This window comes from Electrophorus electricus, chromosome 7 (genome assembly GCF_013358815.1).
Source record: "Electrophorus electricus isolate fEleEle1 chromosome 7, fEleEle1.pri, whole genome shotgun sequence".
NCBI classification, from domain to species: domain Eukaryota; kingdom Metazoa; phylum Chordata; class Actinopteri; order Gymnotiformes; family Gymnotidae; genus Electrophorus; species Electrophorus electricus.
This window is the reverse complement of record NC_049541.1, coordinates 19529834-19553168: the sequence shown is the minus strand read 5'-3', so window position 1 is coordinate 19553168 and position 23335 is coordinate 19529834. Positions and strand designations below refer to the sequence as shown.

Here is a 23335-nt window from a genome sequence, read left to right as displayed (position 1 = left end):
CTCTTAATCACACCTTCATAGGAAAGAAAAACCCTCCCAGCAAAAATCACACGGCAAACACCCAGGAGCAGACTTTCATATTCATTATAGAGCCGCACTGCACTGGCTATGGTCAACACACACACACACACTCACTAAGATGTGTATGTGTGTTTTTGCATGCAGCACAGTCCGCATTGTTCACATCTTGGCGGAGGAGTCTCACCTGTCTTTTAAACTCAGCATGACACAGGACGCTTTAACCAGCCACCCTGTGATGCAACATGAAAATCTGTGCTTTGGCGTGAACCAGTATACCAGTTATCAGATCCCAGTTAGGTGGGGGCAATGTTCTCTAAGTATTTTCCTTTAGCTTCCTAACCTGCGTGATAATAACAGCATTTATTCATGGAGCATGTGATCACGCTGAGCTGTCCAGACCACCTGTCTGGTGTGGGTTCTACTAGCAAAACACAGAACATCAAGCACAAAAGAAACATCACTTTCCATAATATCTGAGTGGGGGAGTGTGGTAGTGATACGTTTAGATTTTGCTTATGTACTGCGCTCTGTGTTCATAATCAATCTACGTTAAGTATTACGAAAACTTCATGTCTGACCTTCACTGCGCTGGAACAGGGATAACGCAAGGATTGCTAGACAAGTGTGGCCAGTGAAGGGTGAGAGCACCCACGCGAAGACCTTTAAAGAAGGTTCTTCTTCTGAGATGGTTTATGCTGAATAAGCACATGTTCTCCGGCTGTCAGCACTAAAACTTCACCAAGACTTTGCGTGTTTCTTCATCAAAGCTAAAAGGACATTATTATCCAGCACATGGAGAAATGAACACAATCGCAAAGTAGCAATCAACACATGAGCTGACAGAAGACCTGGCGAAGACCCCACTGAGAAGACCATGGCCTTGGTGTGGGCAAAGCCAGGCTGCCGGGAGAAAGGGCGACACTGAGTCAGGCCTGGACACACTGTGGACACGGGCACTGTGCAGGAGTACTGGGAGAAGAAGCTCTGATGCTTGCTGGCACTTCTCTCTCTCTCTCTCACACACACACACACACACACTCCCATGAAAACAGATGACACAGTAGCCATAGAAACAGGGGTTAAATGGCAGTGAAGAAGTCTACCAGGTGCCCAGTGGAGGTACATGGTGTGAGATGTGATGTGTGTATGTGTGTGTGTGTGTGTGTGTGTGTGTGTGTGTGTGTGTGTGTGTGTGTGTGTGTGTGTATACCCACTTGCGGAGCACAGCGATCTCGTTCTCAATGCTGCTCTCCTTCCCCTTCAGGGCTTTTTTAGGGATGCACTTCACTGCAAACATCTTCCCGGTGGACCTCTCCTGAGCCAGGACTACCTCTGAGAACGCACCCCTGCAACACAACGAGAGAGAGGCAAGAAAATCGCTTTGCATCATTCATTACAAAGGTTGCGCTGAAATATAGGACCTGTCTTTCTTTCGCTTAATTCTCTGTGGAGCCCAAGGACGTTTTCTGTGTGTGTGTGCTTGTATGCAAGAGCACACTATGCAAACAGGGTTTTTTTTATGGTGTGATTTTAATGCTGTCATGACTAGAAGATGAATGGATGTCCAATCTCTCTCTCTTTCTCCTGCAAACACACACACACACACACACACACACACACACACACACACACACACACACACACCTTAATAGAAATAATGCTGTTCTGTCAGAATAACGATGGACTTTCAGGACAGGTGCTATACATTCACTGCCATTTTATCAAACCAGATAGTCCTAAACACACACCCACGCACCCCCACACACAAACACACAAAAAACTTCCACCTTCTCTCTCTACCTCCATCTCTGTATTCTTCTTTTTTCTACACTCTGCGTTTTACTCTGTACTGCACTACTGCATCACTTTGGCGGTATATGTCATTTTGGCAGTATTTCAGTAATATTGTGTGTAATGTCCTCACATACAGCTCATATTCATACTAATATCCTGTTCAAGTCTCAGGAAATACTGTCATCTTTTTACCACTCCAAATGCTGAGGCTTTTAAAGATTTTTAAAATTATTTCTACACCTCCTCATAGGTCACTAATGGCTGGCTTGCTAAATAACCTTAAAAAAGAAAACCAAATATCGGAGAGGAAAAAGTATGCAATTCTCATACAGTTAAAAACATTGCCTCCCCCAGCCCACCGTAGCTGAGTCCCAGAGTGACATTCACTGATTAATCAGGTCCATCAGTGAATTAACAGTTCCTCACCACCATAATGGAGCTCAGACAGCTCGATAATGGACTGGTCCGCAGGGTCAGCCAACATATAAACGCACAGGATCCCTCTGCACAACAAAGCACAAGGAGTGTCATCTGAGCGCTGTTTTAAGATTACCGCCATGAACCCTGGTTTAAGATTACCGCCATGAACCCTGGTTTAAGATTACCGCCACGTACCCTGGTTTAAGATTACTGCCACGTAACCTGGTTTAAGATTACCGCCATGAACCCTGGTTTAAGATTACCGCCACGTACCCTGGTTTAAGATTACCGCCATGAACCCTGGTTTAAGATTACCGCCATGAACCCTGGTTTAAGATTACTGCCACGTACCCTGGTTTAAGATTACTGCCACGTACCCTGGTTTAAGATTACCGCCATGAACCCTGGTTTAAGATTACCGCCACGTACCCTGGTTTAAGATTACTGCCACGTAACCTGGTTTAAGATTACCGCCATGAACCCTGGTTTAAAATTGCTGCCACGTACCCTGGTTTAAGATTACCGCCATGAACCCTGGTTTAAAATTGCTGCCACGTACCCTGGTTTAAGATTACCGCCACGTAACCTGGTTTAAGATTACTGCCATGAACCCTGGTTTAAGATTGCTGCCACGTAACCTGGTTTAAGATTACCGCCATGAACCCTGGTTTAAGATTGCTGCCACGTACCCTGGTTTAAGATTACCGCCATGAACCCTGGTTTAAAATTGCTGCCACGTACCCTGGTTTAAGATTACTGCCACGTAACCTGGTTTAAGATTACTGCCATGAACCCTGGTTTAAGATTGCTGCCACGTAACCTGATTTAAGATTACCGCCATGAACCCTGGTTTAAGATTGCTGCCACGTACCCTGGTTTAAGATTACCGCCATGAAACCTGGTTTAAGATTGCTGCCATGTACCCTGGTTTAAGATTATCACCACGAACCCTGGTTTAAGATTGCTGCCATGTACCCTGGTTTAAGATTATCGCCACGAACCCTGGTTTAAGATTGTTGTCACGTACCCTGGTTTAAGATTACTGCCATGAACCCTGGTTTAAGATTACTGCCACGTAACCTGGTTTAAGATTAGCGCCATGAACCCTGGTTTAAGATTGCTGCCATGTACCCTGGTTTAAGATTATCGCCACGAACCCTGGTTTAAGATTGTTGTCACGTACCCTGGTTTAAGATTACTGCCATGAACCCTGGTTTAAGATTACTGCCACGTAACCTGGTTTAAGATTAGCGCCATGAACCCTGGTTTAAGATTGCTGCCATGTACCCTGGTTTAAGATTACCACCACGAACCCTGGTTTAAAATTGCTGCCACGTACCCTGGTTTAAGATTATCGCCACGAACCCTGGTTTAAGATTGTTGTCACGTACCCTGGTTTAAGATTACCGCCATGAACCCTGGTTTAAGATTGCTGCCACGTAACCTGGTTTAAGATTACTGCCATGAACCCTGGTTTAAGATTGCTGCCATGTACCCTGGTTTAAGATTACCACCACGAACCCTGGTTTAAAATTGCTGCCACGTACCCTGGTTTAAGATTACCACCACAAACCCTGATTTAAGATTGCTGCCACGTACCCTGGTTAAAGATTACCGCCACGAACCCTGGTTTAAGATTACTGCCAAAGACCCTGTTTTAAGATTACCGCCACAAATCCTGGTTTAAGATTATCTGGCCTAAAATGACTGCATACGAACCCTGGCTTTTCAGGTACTGCCTTATTAGCGCTAAAGCTGCGCTCTCTGAAGTTGAGACTGTAAGATGGTGCCATCGGTATCGGCCTGTTGGTTTGGGGGCTCTGTGAGCATCTCCGCCCTCCTGATCCTGGCAGCAGCACTGGTCACAGCGACACCATGCCAGACCAGGAGTCTGTGTCTGCTTGCTGGCATCTGAAAACACCCGTGTGCTGATGAAGTTTCTGAAGGGATAAACAGGAGCCGGGATTCATCTACCATCTGCCACAAGATGTAAAAGCTTTAAAGAACATGCAGTGGGGAATTAAACGGAATATTTGTCCAGGCAATCTGTGCGTGACACACAAACACACCAAGAGGGCTGAACACATAAATGCTCCTTCACACTGATATTTGCACACACTCTTGTACTCACACCCCCGTATGCAGAGGCACAAGTCAGATGAACAATAAAACGCCCTGTTTGGACAAGTGACAAATCTTTCCCTGAAATCCTCATTAAAATGCACAGATTACTCCCGTCTGCCTTCCTGCCTCTGCTACACGTTTTAGTGCGTGGGCGGACGTAGGTGCTTTGAGACTAAAACGCTACACCATCACCTGCACGACTGATCTCTACGGATCTGGATACAGAACGCATTCCTCAAGGCTCAATGTTGTGTGCACCATACACACAGACAGACAGACAGACAGACAGACACACACACACACACACACACACACACACACACACACACACACACACACACACACACAGTCTCCCATTAAGATGCCTGTCCTCATATACTGTATAATCCATTCATGTTTTAGGCAATCATTATAAAAGATTTTATCTGCCCATCCTTCCCACGCAAACACACACAAACCTAAGTTTATTTTTGTTTAGGTAGCTCATATGTTAAAATATGCATCACAGCCAAAATCAACTCATCTTGGCTCTGTAGCTTCCAGCCTTCTCTGTCTGCATGGAGGGATCATGGTAGACTCAGACAAAGAGAAAGACAGAGACAGAGAGAAACAGAGGGGCAGGGTAACACGCTCCAGCAACGTCTCCAACAAAGCCGTCACAGAAGATATTAGGCGCTGTGAAATGAATGAGAATGAAGTGAGAGTGGGAGAGGGGGGTGAGGAAGAGGAGGCTGTCTTCATCCTGCACTTCCTCAGTGGTCCATGTTGCCTGTGCTGTGGGCCGACTGCCAGTCACGGTAATGTGCAGGTGATGAATTCTCCAGTCTCTGTGGGTGGTTCCCTTCACGGTCATCACACTGAGTCATGGGTCATTACTGGACTTAACATCTCTGGCTAGGAGAAGCAAGCTTTACATTCACTGATTGATTTGCACGGCCCTGTTGAAGTAGCGGCTCAGTATCTCTTAGGACACATGTCCTCTTTTCTCTCAGACGATTATGTTGGCCTCTCATAGTGTAGTGTTAGAGTGTTTGCTAGCTATGAGTCAGTTTAAATCCAAATACAGATACTGAGCCCATTCAGTGATGTACAATTTATTTATTTTTGATTTCATCAGAAGTGATACACACGCTTTGCTTTGTGTTATTTGGTTTTTATACTGAGAATCATCTGTTGTGCTTTTTTTCCATTTGTTTTTTACTTGCTTCATTTTCCTTTTTTGATGTGAATACTGGTTGTACTTCTGCTGCTGGCCACTGAAGTCATCGACAGACACAGTGAACCTGAGGTCATGGGTCACACGTGGGCAAATCATTTCAAAACGTACAGCAGGATGGGCTCAATGAATAATAACCTAAACAGGTAGTAGCTGGACCAGTGGACCACAAACACACACACACACGCATGCACGTACGCACACACACACACACACACACACACCGAAATCATGTAATTTTTCTCTCCAGACCACAGCTGTTGATCCGATGTAGGCCTCAGCTGTGTTTGTGATGTAATATCCATGTAGTTCACACAACAGGGGGTGACACAAAGAACAAATAACCCTACCAGGGTGTGTGTGTGTGTGTGTGTGTGTGTGTGTGTGTGTGTGTGTGTCTATGCACATATTTAATGTGTGTAAGAGGAGGTGTATGCAGCATGTAATGTACTGGTGGACCTCTCTCCCCTGTGCAAAACATTTTTCTCCCTTGTGCATAAAGACAGGCAGCTTGTGCCTGAACTGAAAATGAAACAGCGGTCTGTGTCTGGAACTGTGTCTGGCTCTACATGCGTGCCTGTGTATGTGTGTATATGCGTGTGTGTTCTCATGTCTGTTGGAGACAGAGATAAGAGCAAACCATGCAAACAGCCCTGAAACAAGAGGCACGATTCAACATCAACAGGTACAACTCATTAAAACTGGATGTGAGAGTGAACCTGAATAGAGTTAAAGTGGGAACCACTGAGTGAGTCACATTCAATCACTTCCTCTCTCTCTCTTTTTCACGCTCTCTCTCTTTCACATACACACAAAAACACACACACACACACACACTTCACTTAAAGGGAAGTGTTCCTATGCAGTCCTGAGGTGCTCTCTAGGGATTCACTGACAAATTATAGACATTGAATCCACTCGTCACTGTCTCATATAAGGAAACTGCAAGAGAGAAAAATAAAGAGAAAGAGAGTAAAACAGATGTCACGTCAAGTGTGGCCTCATTCAGGATTGTGGCGTCCTTGAGAACATTGTGATTTCAGGTCTTTTAGCTCCTTGAATACCACAGAAATGGCACTGACACTAGAGGCAAGGTTGCTCTAGTGCCAGCCTTGAAAGATGCCACCTTGACAGATGCCATGTAGTTTGATGCTAACATGCAACAAATGAAATGCAGCGCTTCTGAATTTTATGACGTGACATTTAATTATTTAACTACTCATTCTATTACTTGTCCATTAACCACAATTCAATGCACCATTCATTCTTAAATTGATGTCTTTATAAATTAGCATAATTTAAAACATTAAAAGACTTTTTAAGGGTATGGCTCTTGTCTGTGGTTGTTGCTGACTCAGTCCTAACGAGTTAGCACAAGTGAAATCAGAGCACATTAGAAAGACATCAGTGTAGGTGTGACCAAGACTGTACAGTACATCCACAGCAGTAGGCTGTTCATAGTGCATGATGGATGTTTAATACTGTGTTACATTTACTTTTAATGGACCTTGAGATTATTTCATGCATCAAAATGACATCAAAATATGTGAAACTCTAATAAACAAATATTAGAAAACAGAGTCTGACAGTCCAAGAGGCACAGAGACAGTCAGGTGTTCAGGTGTGCTGGGAGCTGGGTCAAAACAAAATATGGACTGTTAGTGGATCTCTGAGAACTGAACCCGAGACTTATTTATTTTTGCAGTGGACTGGGTGCTATGACTGGGTGCTAGAAAGTTAAGGTTGCTCACATTGCACCACCTGAGCTTTAATGAAAGTGAGCAACACAACGTGATGAGCAGTGAACAGAGTGCAGTGCAAGTCTGCTGCTGGGAAGTCATCAGGCAAACACCAGGCCATTACCAGGCAAACACCTCCTGCACATATGGCAGTGGCCATTACCAGGCAAACACCTCCTGCACATATGGCAGTGGCCATTACCAGGCAAATGCCTCCTGCATGCATGGTACGAGCCATTACCAGGCAAACACCTCCCTGCACGCATGGTACGTGCCATTACCAGCCAAACACATTCCCTGCACACATGCTAGGGGTCAATACCAGGCAATACACCTCCCTGCACGCACGATAGAGGCCATTACCAGGCAAACACCTCTTCACACGCACGCTCAAGGCTATTAACAGACGACACCTCCCTGTGCGCACGCTTCAGGGGCCGCTACAACGGTCCCACTGTGTCGGTTTCTCAATGCTGCATGTGTGTAATCAACACTGGAGGGCAGTGCAGGGGAAGTGTGACCAGGCTCCCAGGTAACTCAGCTGAAACCCTGCCAATGGGCCACTCCATTCAGGCCTGTGTCTGTGCCCAGGCTGGCATACAGGCCGCACAAGGCAGCCAGATGGCAAGGGCGAGACGCCCCACACCCCAGTACCATGGGCAAGTGTTTTAAAGAGGCCCCACACCCCAGTACCAGGGGCAAGTGTTTTAAAGAGGCCCCACACCCCAGTACCATGGGCAAGTGTTTTAAAGAGGCCCCACAACCCAGTACCATGGGCAAGTGTTTTAAAGAGGCCCCACACCCCAGTACCATGGGCAAGTGTTTTAAAGAGGTCCCACACCCCAGTACCATGGGCAAGTGTTTTAAAGAGGCCCCACACCCCAGTACCATGGGCAAGTGTTTTAAAGAGGCCCCACACCCCAGTACCATGGGCAAGTGTTTTAAAGAGGCCCCACACCCCAGTACCATGGGCAAGTGTTTTAAAAAGGCCCCACACCCCAGTACTAGGCGCAAGTGTTTTAAAGAGGTCCCACACCCCAGTACCATGGGCAAGTGTTTTAAAGAGGTCCCACACCCCAGTACCATGGGCAAGTGTTTTAAAGAGGCCCCACACCCCAGTACCAGGGGCAAGTGTTTTAAAGAGGCCCCACACTCCAGTACCATGGGCAAGTGTTTTAAAGAGGTCCCACACCCCAGTACCATGGTCAAGTGTTTTAAAGAGGCCCCACACCCCAGTACCAGGTGCAAGTGTTTTAAAGAGGTCCCACACCCCAGTACCAGGTGCAAGTGTTTTAAAGAGGCCCCACACCCCAGTACCATGGGCAAGTGTTTTAAAGAGGCCCCACACCCCAGTACCATGGGCAAGTGTTTTAAAGAGGCCCCACACTCCAGTACCATGGGCAAGTGTTTTAAAGAGGCCCCACACCCCAGTACCATGGGCAAGTGTTTTAAAGAGGCCCCACACTCCAGTACCATGGGCAAGTGTTTTAAAGAGGTCACACACCCCAGTACCATGGGCAAGTGTTTAAAAGAGGTCCCAAACTCCAGTACCAGGGGCAAGTGTTTTAAAGAGGTCCCACACTCCAGTACCATGGGCAAGTGTTTTAAAGAGGTCCCACACCCCAGTACCATGGTCAAGTGTTTTAAAGAGGTCCCAAACTCCAGTACCAGGAGCAAGTGTTTTAAAGAGGTCCCACACTCCAGTACCATGGGCAAGTGTTTTAAAGAGGTCCCACACCCTAGTACCATGGGAAAGTGTTTTAAAGAGGACCCACACTCCAGTACCATGGGCAAGTGTTTTAAAGAGGCCCCACACCCCAGTACCATGGGCAAGTGTTTTAAAGAGGTCCCACACTCCAGCACCAGGAGCAAGTGTTTTAAAGAGGTCCCACACTCCAGTACCATGGGCAAGTGTTTTAAAGAGGTCCCACACTCCAGTACCATGGGCAAGTGTTTTAAAGGCCAGCCAGCATCGACTGCATGCAACCTTCTATTCAAAACGCTAAACAAATGGATCTATAACATTTCCAAGAGTCTTTTTTGGGGGGAGGGGCCCTTTTACACTGTGCTGCCCATTTGCTTTGGCTGACTGTATCCATTTAAAAGCCAATCACAATGATAGAACACTGAGAGGCTGATGATGTAACCTGCTCGCAACTACCCAACCAAATGTGAAAGAATTTGACCTCAAAGTTCTCAAACAGGGCTGTTAATAACACGAGCTGTGAAACCACTCAGAAAAGATTCACCCGGGTTTTCCCCTACAGATGTACTGAAGTGAAGTGTGACTGGAGGTGGGGGTCTAACACACCTCTCACACAGGAAAGGGGGGTTTAAAATTGCTGGGTGTGCTGCTCGGGAATTCAGTTGTAGTGTTGCTGTGGGGCATGCAGCCAATGGAAGCAAAGAGCATCCACACAGCAACGCTAACAGTAAGACCGCCTTACAAAGCAGCACTAGAGACCCCAGAGCTTACACGGAGAGAGAGAAACGAGTGTTTACTGGCATCCAAACGCAGGCCTTCATAAAGACCACCAGACCAGACCAAGCAGGAGCATCAGTGGCAAACAGGACCAGAAAAACAGTCCAAACAAAACCCAATACACAGCACAGACATGGTTATGGTTACGGGTTAGGGAGAAAGAAGGAAGGAGGAAAAGACTGTAGTTCAGAATTCTGTAGCAGCTAAACGACACTCCTATCTGCCAGAAGGCGATTTAGAAAGAGTCTGCAGGTGTGGAGGCAGGGGTGTGGCCAGGGGCCAGCGAGGACAGTGGGCGGGGTCTAGGAGGGGCTCTTCCAAATCACCTTTCCCAGAACCAGTCTTCCCTCTTTCATGAAACAGGCTGGGTAGTTATGTAAAGGGAATGCTGTCACTGCATGTGTTATAAACAGGACTAAGCGAGCCTATTTTGCGAAGCTGTCTGCGGTTGCGTAACATTTGTCACACCGGTGCTAACGGCATTTCGCCATCAGGAAAGCCAGTTATTCGTTTAAGGTGCAAAAGGTAAAGCCTTTTTCGAAGTCACTGAGTCGTGCTTCAAAAGAAGTGTGGTATAAAAAGGGGCATCTGTTATGTTTCATGCCTTATTTCATGAGACCCAAGGTTCTTCTGCAGTAGACTATAGATATAAATTACGGTGCCATACAACTGTTGTGTGCTCTGTAGTTCGAAATGAGATTTCAGCTAGCCTACCTCTCGTCTCTGCCAGTAAACGATACACATGCGAGACACTTGTGGACAGACCCAGCAAATGCATACACATCACTCACCGCTTGCTAGCTAACCACCCTGAAATGTGACTGACGTTAGATAAATAGCATTGAACATGCATTTACACTCAACGACGTAACATAAAGGAATGGCAACAACACCAGAAACAGTACACAGCCCATCCTTTAGCTCATGTCATACAATTTCAAGCAAGCACACGTGCCCACACGAAACACGAGCTACTTTTTATACTTAAAAGAATAGTTTGGCCAAACTCATTTTCACACAGATTGTTCTGAGAAGAATCATTCTGAATATATACCAAATCTTCATATGCTGGCCTCAGTCATCGTCATGAAGCTAAATGTTGTTACTTTTACATATGCAGTTTCATAAAATAGCAAAGCTATAATGTACCTACAGTTTTTATGTTCAAAGTGAAAATACTGCATCTTCCTCATTACTTTCCATTTTTGAAACTATTTTGCCTTTGAACTGGGAGGGACCCATATGCTCATACCAAGGGATACTAAATTATGCGCCAGGGAAAAGAAATTCCCATTTTCCAATATGGCTGACCCCATCTGGAACAACCAGAAAGAAAACAAATTTGCAAAAATAACCCCATAAAGACTAACAACATATCCACACAAAGGTTTTATAAAGGGCATGACAATCTATTAAATACACTGCACAGGTTGCATTTTAATGGCTTTGCAAGAACTGTGTGTGTGTGTGTGTGTGTGTGTGTGTGTGTGTGTTTCTGTGTGCACTCATGTCTGTTTGTACGCGCATATCTGTATGCGTGAGTGTACACTCAGTCACACACACACACACACACACACACACACACACACACACACACACACACACACACACACACACACACACACACACAAACACACACTCACTGTAATACAGTGACTTTTAACCTGCTTTACAGGTTAAAAATAAAGATTAAATCCCTAAAAGGTTAGCAGCATCTCCAAAGCTGATCTGACCTCCACCAAATCCAACAGCATCCCTGTGAACACAGTGTGCTCAGCCATTGCCCACCCAGACATAGAGCCTGAACTTTAGACACAAGAGCATTAGCAGGATGTTAAAGCGGTTTGGAAACACTAAGGTCTCAGAGCAGGCCAACCAGGTCTCTGCTTAAAAACAGCACTAATTTAAACGCTCATGGCTCATGTGTACCAACCAAATCTAAATGAACTGACTTGTGTGGCTCCATAAATGCACATATAAAACTCATATAAATGAAAACCAGCTCAGTGTTCAGAAGTGTTCAGTACAGTGCTATTCACTTTTAATAGCTTAAACAGCTTTTGGTGTGTGTGAGAAAACAGATAAAAAAGACATTCATTGATATTACAACTATATAGGTTTGAATTTTGATAAAGTGTTTCATTTGTTTGTCATGAATATAAATTTTAATTTAAAAAGGGAGAAAAAAAAATTAAATACTCAAAGTCTGCTATGTGTACTTGCTAACATTCATTTATGCTGTACTGTGGTCCATTCACTGTGGCGAGGAGGCTGTACTGTGGTCCATTCACTGTGGCGAGGAGGCTGTACTATGGTCCATTCATTGTGGTGAGGAGACTGTACTGTGGTCCATTCACTGTGGCGAGGAGGCTGTACTATGGTCCATTCATTGTGGTGAGGAGACTGTACTGTGGTCCATTCATTGTGGTGAGGAGACTTACTGTGGTCCATTCACTGTGGCGAGGAGACTGTACTGTGGTCCATTCATTGTGGTGAGGAGACTGTACTGTGGTCCATTCATTGTGGTGAGGAGACTTACTGTGGTCCATTCATTGTGGCGAGGAGACTGTACTGTGGTCCATTCATTGTGGTGAGGAGACTGTACTGTGGTCCATTCATTGTGGCGAGGAGACTGTACTGTGGTCCATTCATTGTGGTGAGGAGACTGTACTGTGGTCCATTCATTGTGGCGAGGAGACTGTACTGTGGTCCATTCATTGTGGTGAGGAGACTACTGTGGTCCATTCATTGTGGTGAGGAGACTGTACTGTGGTCCATTCACTGTGGTGAGGAGGCTGCACTGTGGTCCATTCATTGTGGTGAGGAGGCTGTACTGTGGTCCATTCATTGTGGTGAGGAGACTGCACTGTGGTCCATTCATTGTGGTGAGGAGACTGTACTGTGGTCCATTCATTGTGGTGAGGAGACTGTACTGTGGTTCATTCACTGTGGTGAGGAGGCTGCACTGTGGTCCATTCATTGTGGTGAGGAGGCTGTACTGTGGTCCATTCATTGTGGTGAGGAGACTGCACTGTGGTCCCTTCATTGTGGTGAGGAGGCTGTACTGTGGTCCATTCACTGTGGTGAGGAGGCTGCACTGTGGTCCATTCATTGTGGTGAGGAGGCTGTACTGTGGTCCATTCATTGTGGTGAGGAGACTGCACTGTGGTCCATTCATTGTGGTGAGGAGACTGTACTGTGGTCCATTCATTGTGGTGAGGAGACTGTACTGTGGTCCATTCACTGTGGTGAGGAGGCTGCACTGTGGTCCATTCATTGTGGTGAGGAGACTGCACTGTGGTCCATTCATTGTGGTGAGGAGACTGTACTGTGGTCCATTCATTGTGGTGAGGAGACTGCACTGTGGTCCATTCATTGTGGTGAGGAGACTGTACTGTGGTCCATTCATTGTGGTGAGGAGACTGTACTGTGGTCCATTCACTGTGGTGAGGAGGCTGCACTGTGGTCCATTCATTGTGGTGAGGAGACTGCACTGTGGTCCATTCATTGTGGTGAGGAGACTGTACTGTGGTCCATTCATTGTGGTGAGGAGGCTACACTGTGGTCCATTTATTGTGGTACTGTGGTGCATTCTTCATATCATGGAGGCTGTGTGCTGTACACTGTTGCTGTCTGCACTGTTGTAGCCTGGATGAACTTTGTAATTGGCTTGAAACAAGTTAACATCTAAGATTTTTTCTGAGCTCATGTTCTTTCTCCTCATCAATTCAGAAATATATTTTTAAATCTGAAATTAAGCAACTTCAGAAAAGAGCGCACTTAATTTTGTGTTTGTATTTTTAGGGACTTGATTTAATAATCTATGAAATTCATTCATTCATTCAGCACAGGGCACAATGCAGGAACCAACCCTGGACAGGGTGACAGTCCAACAAAGGACAAAATTGTGAATCTGAAACTTTGAAATTTACTGTCAAAGATTTTATGAAGCATAATACAAACAATTTATATTTGTAATAACTTCAAATTAGGTTAACAGTAGACTTTACACTCGACCTTCATGATTCCAGTAGTTAACGTTCAGAGTCAGATATTTTACTTCCATATTAGTGTGCCATATTATTGTTTGGCAACGAATCACTGGCACAACCAGCATTATGGCTACTCACAATGTTTGCATGGTGGTTAGTTATATCTTATCAAAATCAAATCAAATGAGTTTGGCTGGTCACGTAATATGCACATGAACCTAAATGTAAATATGTTGCATATGCTGCAGCCATGAGATTGCCAAAGGTTACTCAGCCATTTAACCGTGTAGTATGTGCTTAAGATGCAGCTCATCTATAGCACAAAAGCAGAAGATGAGTGGTTTGTTATGCTTCATTTGAAGATAAACCACTTGACACTTACAGCATTTGGCAGACACCTTCATCCACAGCAACTTATGGGAGTCTCAGATAACGTTGATTGCATTGGTTCAAGCACTTCGATGCAACTTTGGCCTCGGCAAATAAAAACTAGACGAAGATGGAGGTCCAGGAGGTGGAGGTCCGGAAAGTGGAGGTCCAGGAGGTGCAGGTGTTGGTAAAACTTCAGCTATGACTCAAGCAATGACTCCAGTCTTTCTTCTGATGTAAATCAGTAAGTGAATTTCCTCTAGTGCACAACTTTCCACTGACCAGTTGTGGCAGCCCATGTAAATGTGCACTAGAAGCACTGTAGTGCACACAGGTGTGCACATGCATAGAAGTGTTTGTGCATTCAATACATATGCATTAAAAGTGGGAACACTTGGTATAATGTTCTCATTATCTCTGCACAGAGGCACTTGGTTCAGGTAACACACTCCGGTGTTAAGAGATTCATAGGCATGATGAGGCTGAAATGAAACATGTCACCTATAGGACCACTACCATTTACAGCATATGACTACAGCTGAAAATGATTTCAGGGAAAACTAGAAACTTTTGCTGTTAAAAGCCTGAGTTAATATAAAGATATTGTAAGCTGAAAAATGGGGATGGTCAAAAATAAACTGCGTTTATGTAGAAAAGGGCCTCTGTGGGCTTCAGGGTAAGGGCTTGGATAGCCTCTGTGTCAGGCCTTCAGAGGTCTCCGTCAACATCTCCGCCTGGCACCAGAAGAAACAATATTATCACGATGGGCACCAGGTGGCCTGAATGAGGTCAGCTTTTAAAAAAATAAAACAGTTTATGGTTGAATATAATGGAACCAAACTCTAACTGGTATTGAATATCAATTTGCATAATGTAAATAATGCATTAACTGGATATAATGGTGGAAACTCTGAAGAGTACTATGTAAAAAAAGAAAAGTGGTTATGTAACTGTCCTTGAAGAAACTATAAAGTGTTATGCTGAGGAGGCAGAGCAGAATGCAGGGACGAGTTGCAGAACAAGGAGCATATGTTTATTGATACACAAGAACAACTACGTAGCTCGCAATCTATCAGGGTCAAACATCAACAACATTCACACTTATATACATGCACACTAATGATACACAACGATGAGCAGGTGTGAAACACAGGGAAGGCGTGGCACACACACACACACACACACACACACACACACACACACACACAGGAAGATGTTTGGGAGGAGGGGCCGTATCATGACATAAAGATAATGCCCTCCTGGGACTGTTAGACATATTGTGGACTATGCCTCAGTGGTATGCTATATTGATTTGGGAATAAACATGGGACCTGCTATTCTATTCCATTAATTCTTGAGTCTGCATCTTTTTCTATTTAAAGTGTACTTAATAATAATACTGGATTTGGGAAAAATCAAGGAACCACAAGCCCACTGACAGCATTCTCACACACAGTGGAAAAATAAGCTTTAACTTTCAAATGGAGAAATGACTGTATATTAGCTCTTGCAGAAAAGTCAATCTCTATTTGACCAGTTAGTACACCAAATTGACACAAACACACATACACACGCACATGCACCCAGGGACACACTCAAACACACACAGCACTGAAATTGACACACCAGGCAAAGCAACTGCCCACAGTCCTCTTTAAACGTCTGAAGTTGTGCAGTGTGTGCGCGCGTGCTGGTATGTATGTATGTACGTATGTATGCATACTAAAGCTGTATAAATTATATTATTGTCAAAAGCGCTATTTCTTATATATAGGTTGCTACATGCTACTCAGAAATATGATCAGTCAGGAAAAGCGAGCGTGTGATTTTTCAAAGCATTCTCCTCTAATTACTATTTTTTTATATAATAAACGTCACGTCATGGAAGCATTTATTATATAAGCTGCTAGCTGCAAGGTTTCCTGCAAACCAGGTGGTGAAGGGATGAATACCTGCCACCTAGAGCAGACCAGTCATTCTCAATCACTGCCCGTGATTTTGCAAATGCATCCGCTTTCTTCTGTAGTGTTAAGGTCGCCCTTGGAGCATAAGTACCCTAAAAGGATAATGGCGGTGTGTTTTGGACATCAGGACTCCTAAAGAAAACAGGAACAGTGCATATACAGAGCACCCCAAATCTAAAAAGTTTTTACTGGAGTGTCTTTCAGATAGCCACTTGCAGAGGCCAAAGTAAATGTCAATCAACATACGATTAAATATGCAAAGTGTGTGTGCATATGTGTGTATGTGTGTGTATCCAAATTTATGTTTGAGTGGTAGGGAACTTTGAATTGCAATAATTCAAAAGATCCTTTCAAGATCTGCACACACACCCATGCACGCACACACACACACACACACACACGCACACACACCCACACACCCGTACACGCACACACACACACACACCCTATTACATCTTGCCCTACAGCACCCTTATTTTCCAAAAACATCAGTAGCTTCTCCTGCACACCCCTGATCAGATCAAAGCAGCTATGTATGGCTGTTGCTAGGGAACCTTGCAAGAGAAGCTGTTAGCTGCCCTATTGATCTAACTTTCGAAATAATGTATTGCGTTGCCTTTCTTAATGGCCAAGACCCCAAGCATGTATCCCTGCAGTGACAGGCTTTACACAAAGGGCTTTACACATACACATACACACACACACGCACACAAATTAGTGTGTTTGCCTACAGTAGCCACAATACAGAGGTTTCTCAGGGCTTCAACTCAACATGTGTATGCTTGTTAAGTTTGTATATGTGTGTGTCCGTCCGTCACTGGATAACAATTATTTTGTTTTACTGCACACAATAGTAAGCACACACACACACACAACCAGCAATAGTTTATAATGGTGTGTGATTCATATCAACACCTACGGCTGGCTGCTCGCAGGGATAACTGTGTGGGTGCATTTCTGAGGAGGTGTGATCTGAGATGTGTGTGAGTGTGTGTGTGTGTGTGTGTGTGTGTGTGTGTGTGTGTCCACATCACTCCAGGGTCGTGACTGAGCTGAAAAGCAGCAGGCTCTCGAAGTATGTAATTCTGCCATAAAGCTCTGAGTCATAGACAGACAGACAGACAGACAGACACACACACACACACACACACACACACACACACTCAGACAAACACACGTAGACAAACAGATGCATGCACATATACAGTCACAGACATAAAGACATACACGGTTACAAGAAAAAAATCAAGTGTTTCATACCACTGCTAAACAATCAATGAGTTGCCTTTGTGTCAAGATCCCAAGCTTCTAGGAATGACTCAGGGCAGGGATTCATACACTCCACAGCTTACCTTAACTGGACTGGATGTTGGAAGCGGAACAGGGCTCTCAGAGACCAAAGAGGATCATGGGTAATTACTACTGCTATGGTGTCTTATTCTGCTCGGTCTCATAACATCACTTCTTGGTAATTGGCCTTTGGAGTACTGATACATTGTTACCATGGTAACAATAGGACACAAGACAAGCAGACTAGGTAACGGATAAGATTATGACAAGAGGATAGACAGGTCCAAAGATAGGAGGATAGACAGGCCCACAGACAGGACAGACCGGCCTAGAGACAGGAGGATAGACAGGCCCACAGACAGGACAGACCGGCCTAGAGACAGGAGGACAGACAGGCCCACAGACAGGACAGACCGGCCTAGAGACAGGAGGACAGACAGGCCCAAGGACAGGACAGACCGGCCTAGAGACAGGAGGACAGACAGGCCCAAGGACAGGACAGACCTGCCTAGAGACAGGAGGACAGACAGGCCCAAGGACAGGACAGACCGGCCTAGAGACAGGAGGACAGACAGGCCCAAGGACAGGACAGACCGGCCTAGAGACAGGAGGACAGACAGACACTCTCGTTGCCTGTGATGTCAAATCCAGGAAAAGCCAGAAGAGTACTATGGGTAATTACACAGTCTCGTTATCCTCAGGCATCCTAGCTCTACACTCTCTGTCCCAGAAATGACTCACTGAATCTCACATCCCTCTAACTCCCCACATCTCCTGCCCCTCTGCCTGGCTTGCTTGCTCTCCGTCCTGTCTCTGTGAACTGGTGCAGTACCAGCTGATGCCCAGTCTGGCTAGCTGTTAAATCCAGGAGCAGGGCAAGGTCAGTTGCACTTAAATACGTCCATTACCCATTAAGCACACACACACGCACATACACACGCACGCACACGCATGCACGCATGCACACACACACGCACGCACGCACACGCGCATGCACACACACACACACGCACATACGCACGCACACACACGCATGTGCGCGTGCACACACACACACATACACACACAAACACACACACACACACACACACACACACAAGGTTCATCTGATCATGACAATGTGTGCTTTACAGTGCATAGTCCATTCATTCTTTAATCCTGCAACTAAAACTCTTAAACACCCTTCACATTCTCCCCAGAATACTAAGGGTTTTTTAGAGCATATCCATTAATATAAGTTATTTCTACCAAGTATAAACTATAGGAATTGCATTTTTTATATTTTATGTAATGAATATTTAACAAAATTGATTTATGCATTGATTAGTTCAGCAGTCTGGCCAGTGTAACAGATTGTACTATGCTGACACTGGACAGCTGACAAACGGGCTTTAAAATGTGAGTAAAATGATTGCGAGCTGAAATCAGTTTGTTATGGCTGTTTCTGCTGCTGTTGTTGTTTTTGTTATTGATGATGGTGGTGGTCGTGGCAGTGTGTTTGATTCAAGGTTAAGAATTAGAATGTGAAAGGGAGAACTGGACTGTGATAGACTATGTGTGTGTGTGCGTGTGTGTCTGTGTGTGTGTGTGTGTGTGCGTGTGTGTGTCTGTGTGTGTGCGTGTGTGTGTCTGTGTGTGTGCGTGTGTGTGTCTGTGTGTGTGCGTGTGTGTGTGTGTGTGTGCGTATGTGTGCGTGTGTGTGTGTGTGTGTGTGTGTGTGTGTGTGTGTGTGTGTGTGTAATTGTAGGGCCAGGCTGCCTGTGAAGTCTACACCAGCAGCTGGCTTTGATGGAGCATCCAGCTGAGCAGACACACACACACACACACACACACACACACACACACACACACACACACACACACACACACACATACATACACACATACACACACAGCTGAGCAGCAGAACCCACAGTGACTCAGCAGGCTGCACCTCCAACTTATACACACAAACATGCAGATGAGGTGAACGGATCATGTACAGATTCTCACACACACATGCGCGCATACACACACTACACTGTTTGCTGTAAAATGCTGAGGCTTAAGTTTTTAGCACCCTGTTTTCTGTTCAGTTTTGTTTGCCTGTATGTGTTTCGGCTCACGGGTTCAAGCCACAGGAAGCCTACCCAACCACTTTAGTATTGCACCTGCAGTAAAGACAGCAAGAGTGCAAAGGCTACAGAGCAAGAGTGCAACTGTGTGAGAGAGAGAGAGAGAGAGGGAACTAAAGAGCAAGATAGCATGGGTGCCAAGGGGGAACACTGAGGATTAAGCTCCATAGAAACTCTATTAACATATGATCAAATCAAAGCCAGTATCTGACCTGAGTGTTCCTGCTGCATCAAGCATGTGACGAGTCTTTCTCGCTCTCTCTCTCTCGCTCTCTCTCTCTCTCTCTCTCATACACACACACAATCACACACAAGTTCACCTACACAAGAAGACGCGTTCAAACACAAACCAACCACATACACTCTCCCCCTACCACTGTGTGAGGGTACAGAGCGGGGGAGGCGTGATGCACTGCACCTCTCACCTGGTTCCTCTTCTCTCCTTTTATAGTTTGATTTGCTCTGCACCCGAGAAGCCAAACGTCCATGAATATACAACAGCAGACGAAGACAACACACACACACACACACACACACACAGACAGACAGACTGTCTTCTTCAAATGATGATCTGATTAACCAAGAGATATTCTTACAGCTTCTAGAGAACACAGCCACCGCACACACACATGATCTGGGCTCTGGAGCCACCAAGACTGCACGATAGACCAAATGTTAACTGTCATCACAATATTGCCATTTGCAGTACTGCTAACATGATTATATTCTCTATTTAACCCAACGTAAGCTTCATCCAAAGCATGTGATAATAATAATAATAATAATAATAATAATAATAATAACAATGTACTGACAAATTATATATATATAAAAAAAACAGATCTTAATTTGATGGTGGATTAAATGTTTAGAAAACATTTCTGTTAACAGAAATCAGGCCAAACAAGCTATTAGGAGTGAGAGGGTGGAAATGATGCTTCAGTTAGTGTTGCCAGTATACGTGTGATGATGTCCACAGTCAGTCTGTGTTATTTCCAGTGGCAGGGTGAGCTGAAAGCTTAGCTTATGTGCCACAGTCCGAAAACCCTTCAAACTATGTTGCCTTAGATGAGAAAAATACTCATTCATGTCCCACAAGTCCCATGTTTTCATTGGCAGGGCAAAAAAAGGACATTTCTCACAAAGAAGCCATGTTTTTAACAATTCAGTCAAATTTTGTAGGTTACCACTGGTTAAATAATTAATACTTAAATGGTAAATGTTCAAAACACATTCATTTATCTAAACTAATGCTCCTTAGCTAATTACAAGCTCATTTAAAAAATAATGCATGTTCATATTCGCAACTGACACTGAGGTCAAACAAAATCCGAGATTACTCTCGTTATATCCCCGGCTATCTTGAGCAGAGTATTACAGCTGGGTCTGTTCTCATAAGGCCTGTCTACGCTAATCTCAGATCAGTGTCCTCGGTGCAAGCAGGCTTAGCTGTGTGCCATGGAGCCACACGATGACCTCCTCTCTCACCCATACTGTCCGCAAAACTGTTTGACATTTGTTTATACTCTGCCAGGGTTAAGGACTGAACCAGACATGCAAGTGGACACCAGCCACCTTAAAATAGGAGCCTATGTAGGCTAATGTGTGGGCTGTCCTGGGGGTCCTGTCCGCATTTCTGTTGTCACAGCTACTTGGCTGGGGGCCGAGGCATTATTTTGAAATTTGAAAGGGCAGGATCAAAGGGTGGCTTGGCAGTGTTGCCATGGCATCCAGACTAAACAGAACAATGCTATATTACATGTGACTAAAGCATCATCTCAAGGCCAAACTGGCCCTAACCAATTCCATTCTTATAGACTCCAGAACTGCTGACCAACCAGTGGCCAGAACACAGTCTAATGGAGATTCAAACTATTAGACCAACTGGAGATCAGAATAGTTTTACAGAGACTGGAACTACTGACCAAATACTGTATAGAACACAGTCTTATGGAGAATGTAACTGCTGACCACCCAGAGTCCAGAACAAAGCCTTATGAGATTGTCCTTAAAGGGGAGGCAAAGCATGATTGAAAGCTGCTCAACAAAGTACAACAATCAGTTTTGACTGAAACTCACACAACTTCCCCTACTGGACCAGTGCAGGCTATTATGCAAATACTAACACTGCAGAGCATTAAAGGCTAAAAGCAAGGCATACAGTAACAGAACATGTGATTCATGGAAACTCACTCTTAGAGGAAACGCAGACATATGTGAACACGGTGTGTTACTTTGTGATATCTGTTTTAGCACTGATTAGTTAAAACATCTCTCATATTTCATAGCTTTGCAGGAAGATAAGGGCTTTATCTGATAGACACACACAAAAGAGGCAGAGCCAGACGTTCCTGATAAGAACTATTTAGGCTTCTATCAGCTGGAGTGTGTGTGTACGTGTGTACATGCATACATGCATGTGTGATATGACGAGGAACATGCTGGAAGCAAGTGTTCACACACACACACACACACACACACACGTTTTACAATTTATAAGTGATTTCTCATTAATGGGTAGATGTAAAATTTAAATATAGACTTGAAATTTCCAAAATTCCAGGCAGGGAAAACCAGAAACAGGTTTTTGTTTTTGTCACTGGCATTACATTCAATCAAAATCAAGACAGACTGACGAACAGTCAAATCTACTGGCAGCTGCAATGGCAACCAACCAGGGCTGTTTTGTTGCTCACTGGGCAAGCATGCATCAAAGTGGATGTGCTGACATGAACACCTGCCCCTTCGTCACAAACATTATCTTGGATAATGAGAAGTGGCACTAAAACCCTAGCAATCCTCACGCAATTTTACCTAATTTTACGGCTTAAGGTCAAAGACTGAATGGTCTGGTCCCTCAGTAGAGGGCTGTACTGTGAGCTGGACATATCTGAGGCTCTTCAACGCTGTGCTGGTCAGTGTCTTCACGACTTCTTAGGCAGTTCTCTTCCTGAGGTTGGGACGACAACAGCAGTTCAGGTTGGAAGGACAACAGCAGTTCAGGTTGGCACGACAACAGCAGTTCAGGTTGGCACGACAACAGCAGTTCTGGTTGGGATGACAACAGCAGACCAGGTTCAAAAGACAACAGCAGTTCAGGTTGGTATGACAACAGCAGTTCAAGTTGGCACGACAACAGCAGTTCACATTGACACGACAACACCAATTCAGGTCAGCACAACCCGGCTCACAATCTCTGCTGAAGTATTTTTCATTTCCAAGCATTCATTTCCTTTTAATTCTAATTCCAACTTTCCTTTTAACGCTTTTCATTTCCAAGCACTAATTTCACTTCAGCTGCAGAAACACTTTCATTAAGTGAGGAAAGGAAAGGGAATCACACAGAGGCAAAGAAACGATGGAGATCAGCTTCAGCGAGGCCCTTCTGACCTCAGCACAGCTCAGGGACAGCAACCCCCACCTCTCATCACCCGGGGTGCCCAGGATACTCACCCTAACGTTCATTTCACAGATCCTTTCTGAGAGTTATGTGCTACAACAACTTTCTCAAAGATGGTTTCCAAAGACTCAGCGTAAGCGAGAGAGGAGAGACACGTGAGAGGGGAATCAAGGGAAAATAAGTGAATGAAGGAAAAAAAAAACAGTCATTCTAAAAGAGTGGTGTGAACAAAACTTGCTAAGGATTGTGCACGCAACACTTCTGCAGTGGTGCATGGAAACAATTTCCTCTCGCTCTGCGGTTGTATGGAGTTAAGCGTCATTACCGCTGAAGCACATTGTGTGCTGTGTCCGTTTTCAGGCATGTCTGTTGGTGTTATCTAATTTACATAATGTGTTTGAATATAAAAT

The 23335-nt window shown here is 44.8% G+C and overlaps 1 protein-coding gene across 1 annotated transcript in view; it reads right to left on the bottom strand.

The window, feature by feature from the left end:
- Positions 1 to 23335, bottom strand: part of camk1da (calcium/calmodulin-dependent protein kinase 1Da) — a 48808-nt gene that overhangs the window by 13628 nt on the left and 11845 nt on the right. Inside the window, exon 2 of the mRNA XM_027020554.2 lies at positions 1236 to 1367. Within this exon, the coding sequence (XP_026876355.1) occupies positions 1236 to 1367 (132 nt within the window). The remainder of the gene's footprint in view (positions 1 to 1235; positions 1368 to 23335) is intronic.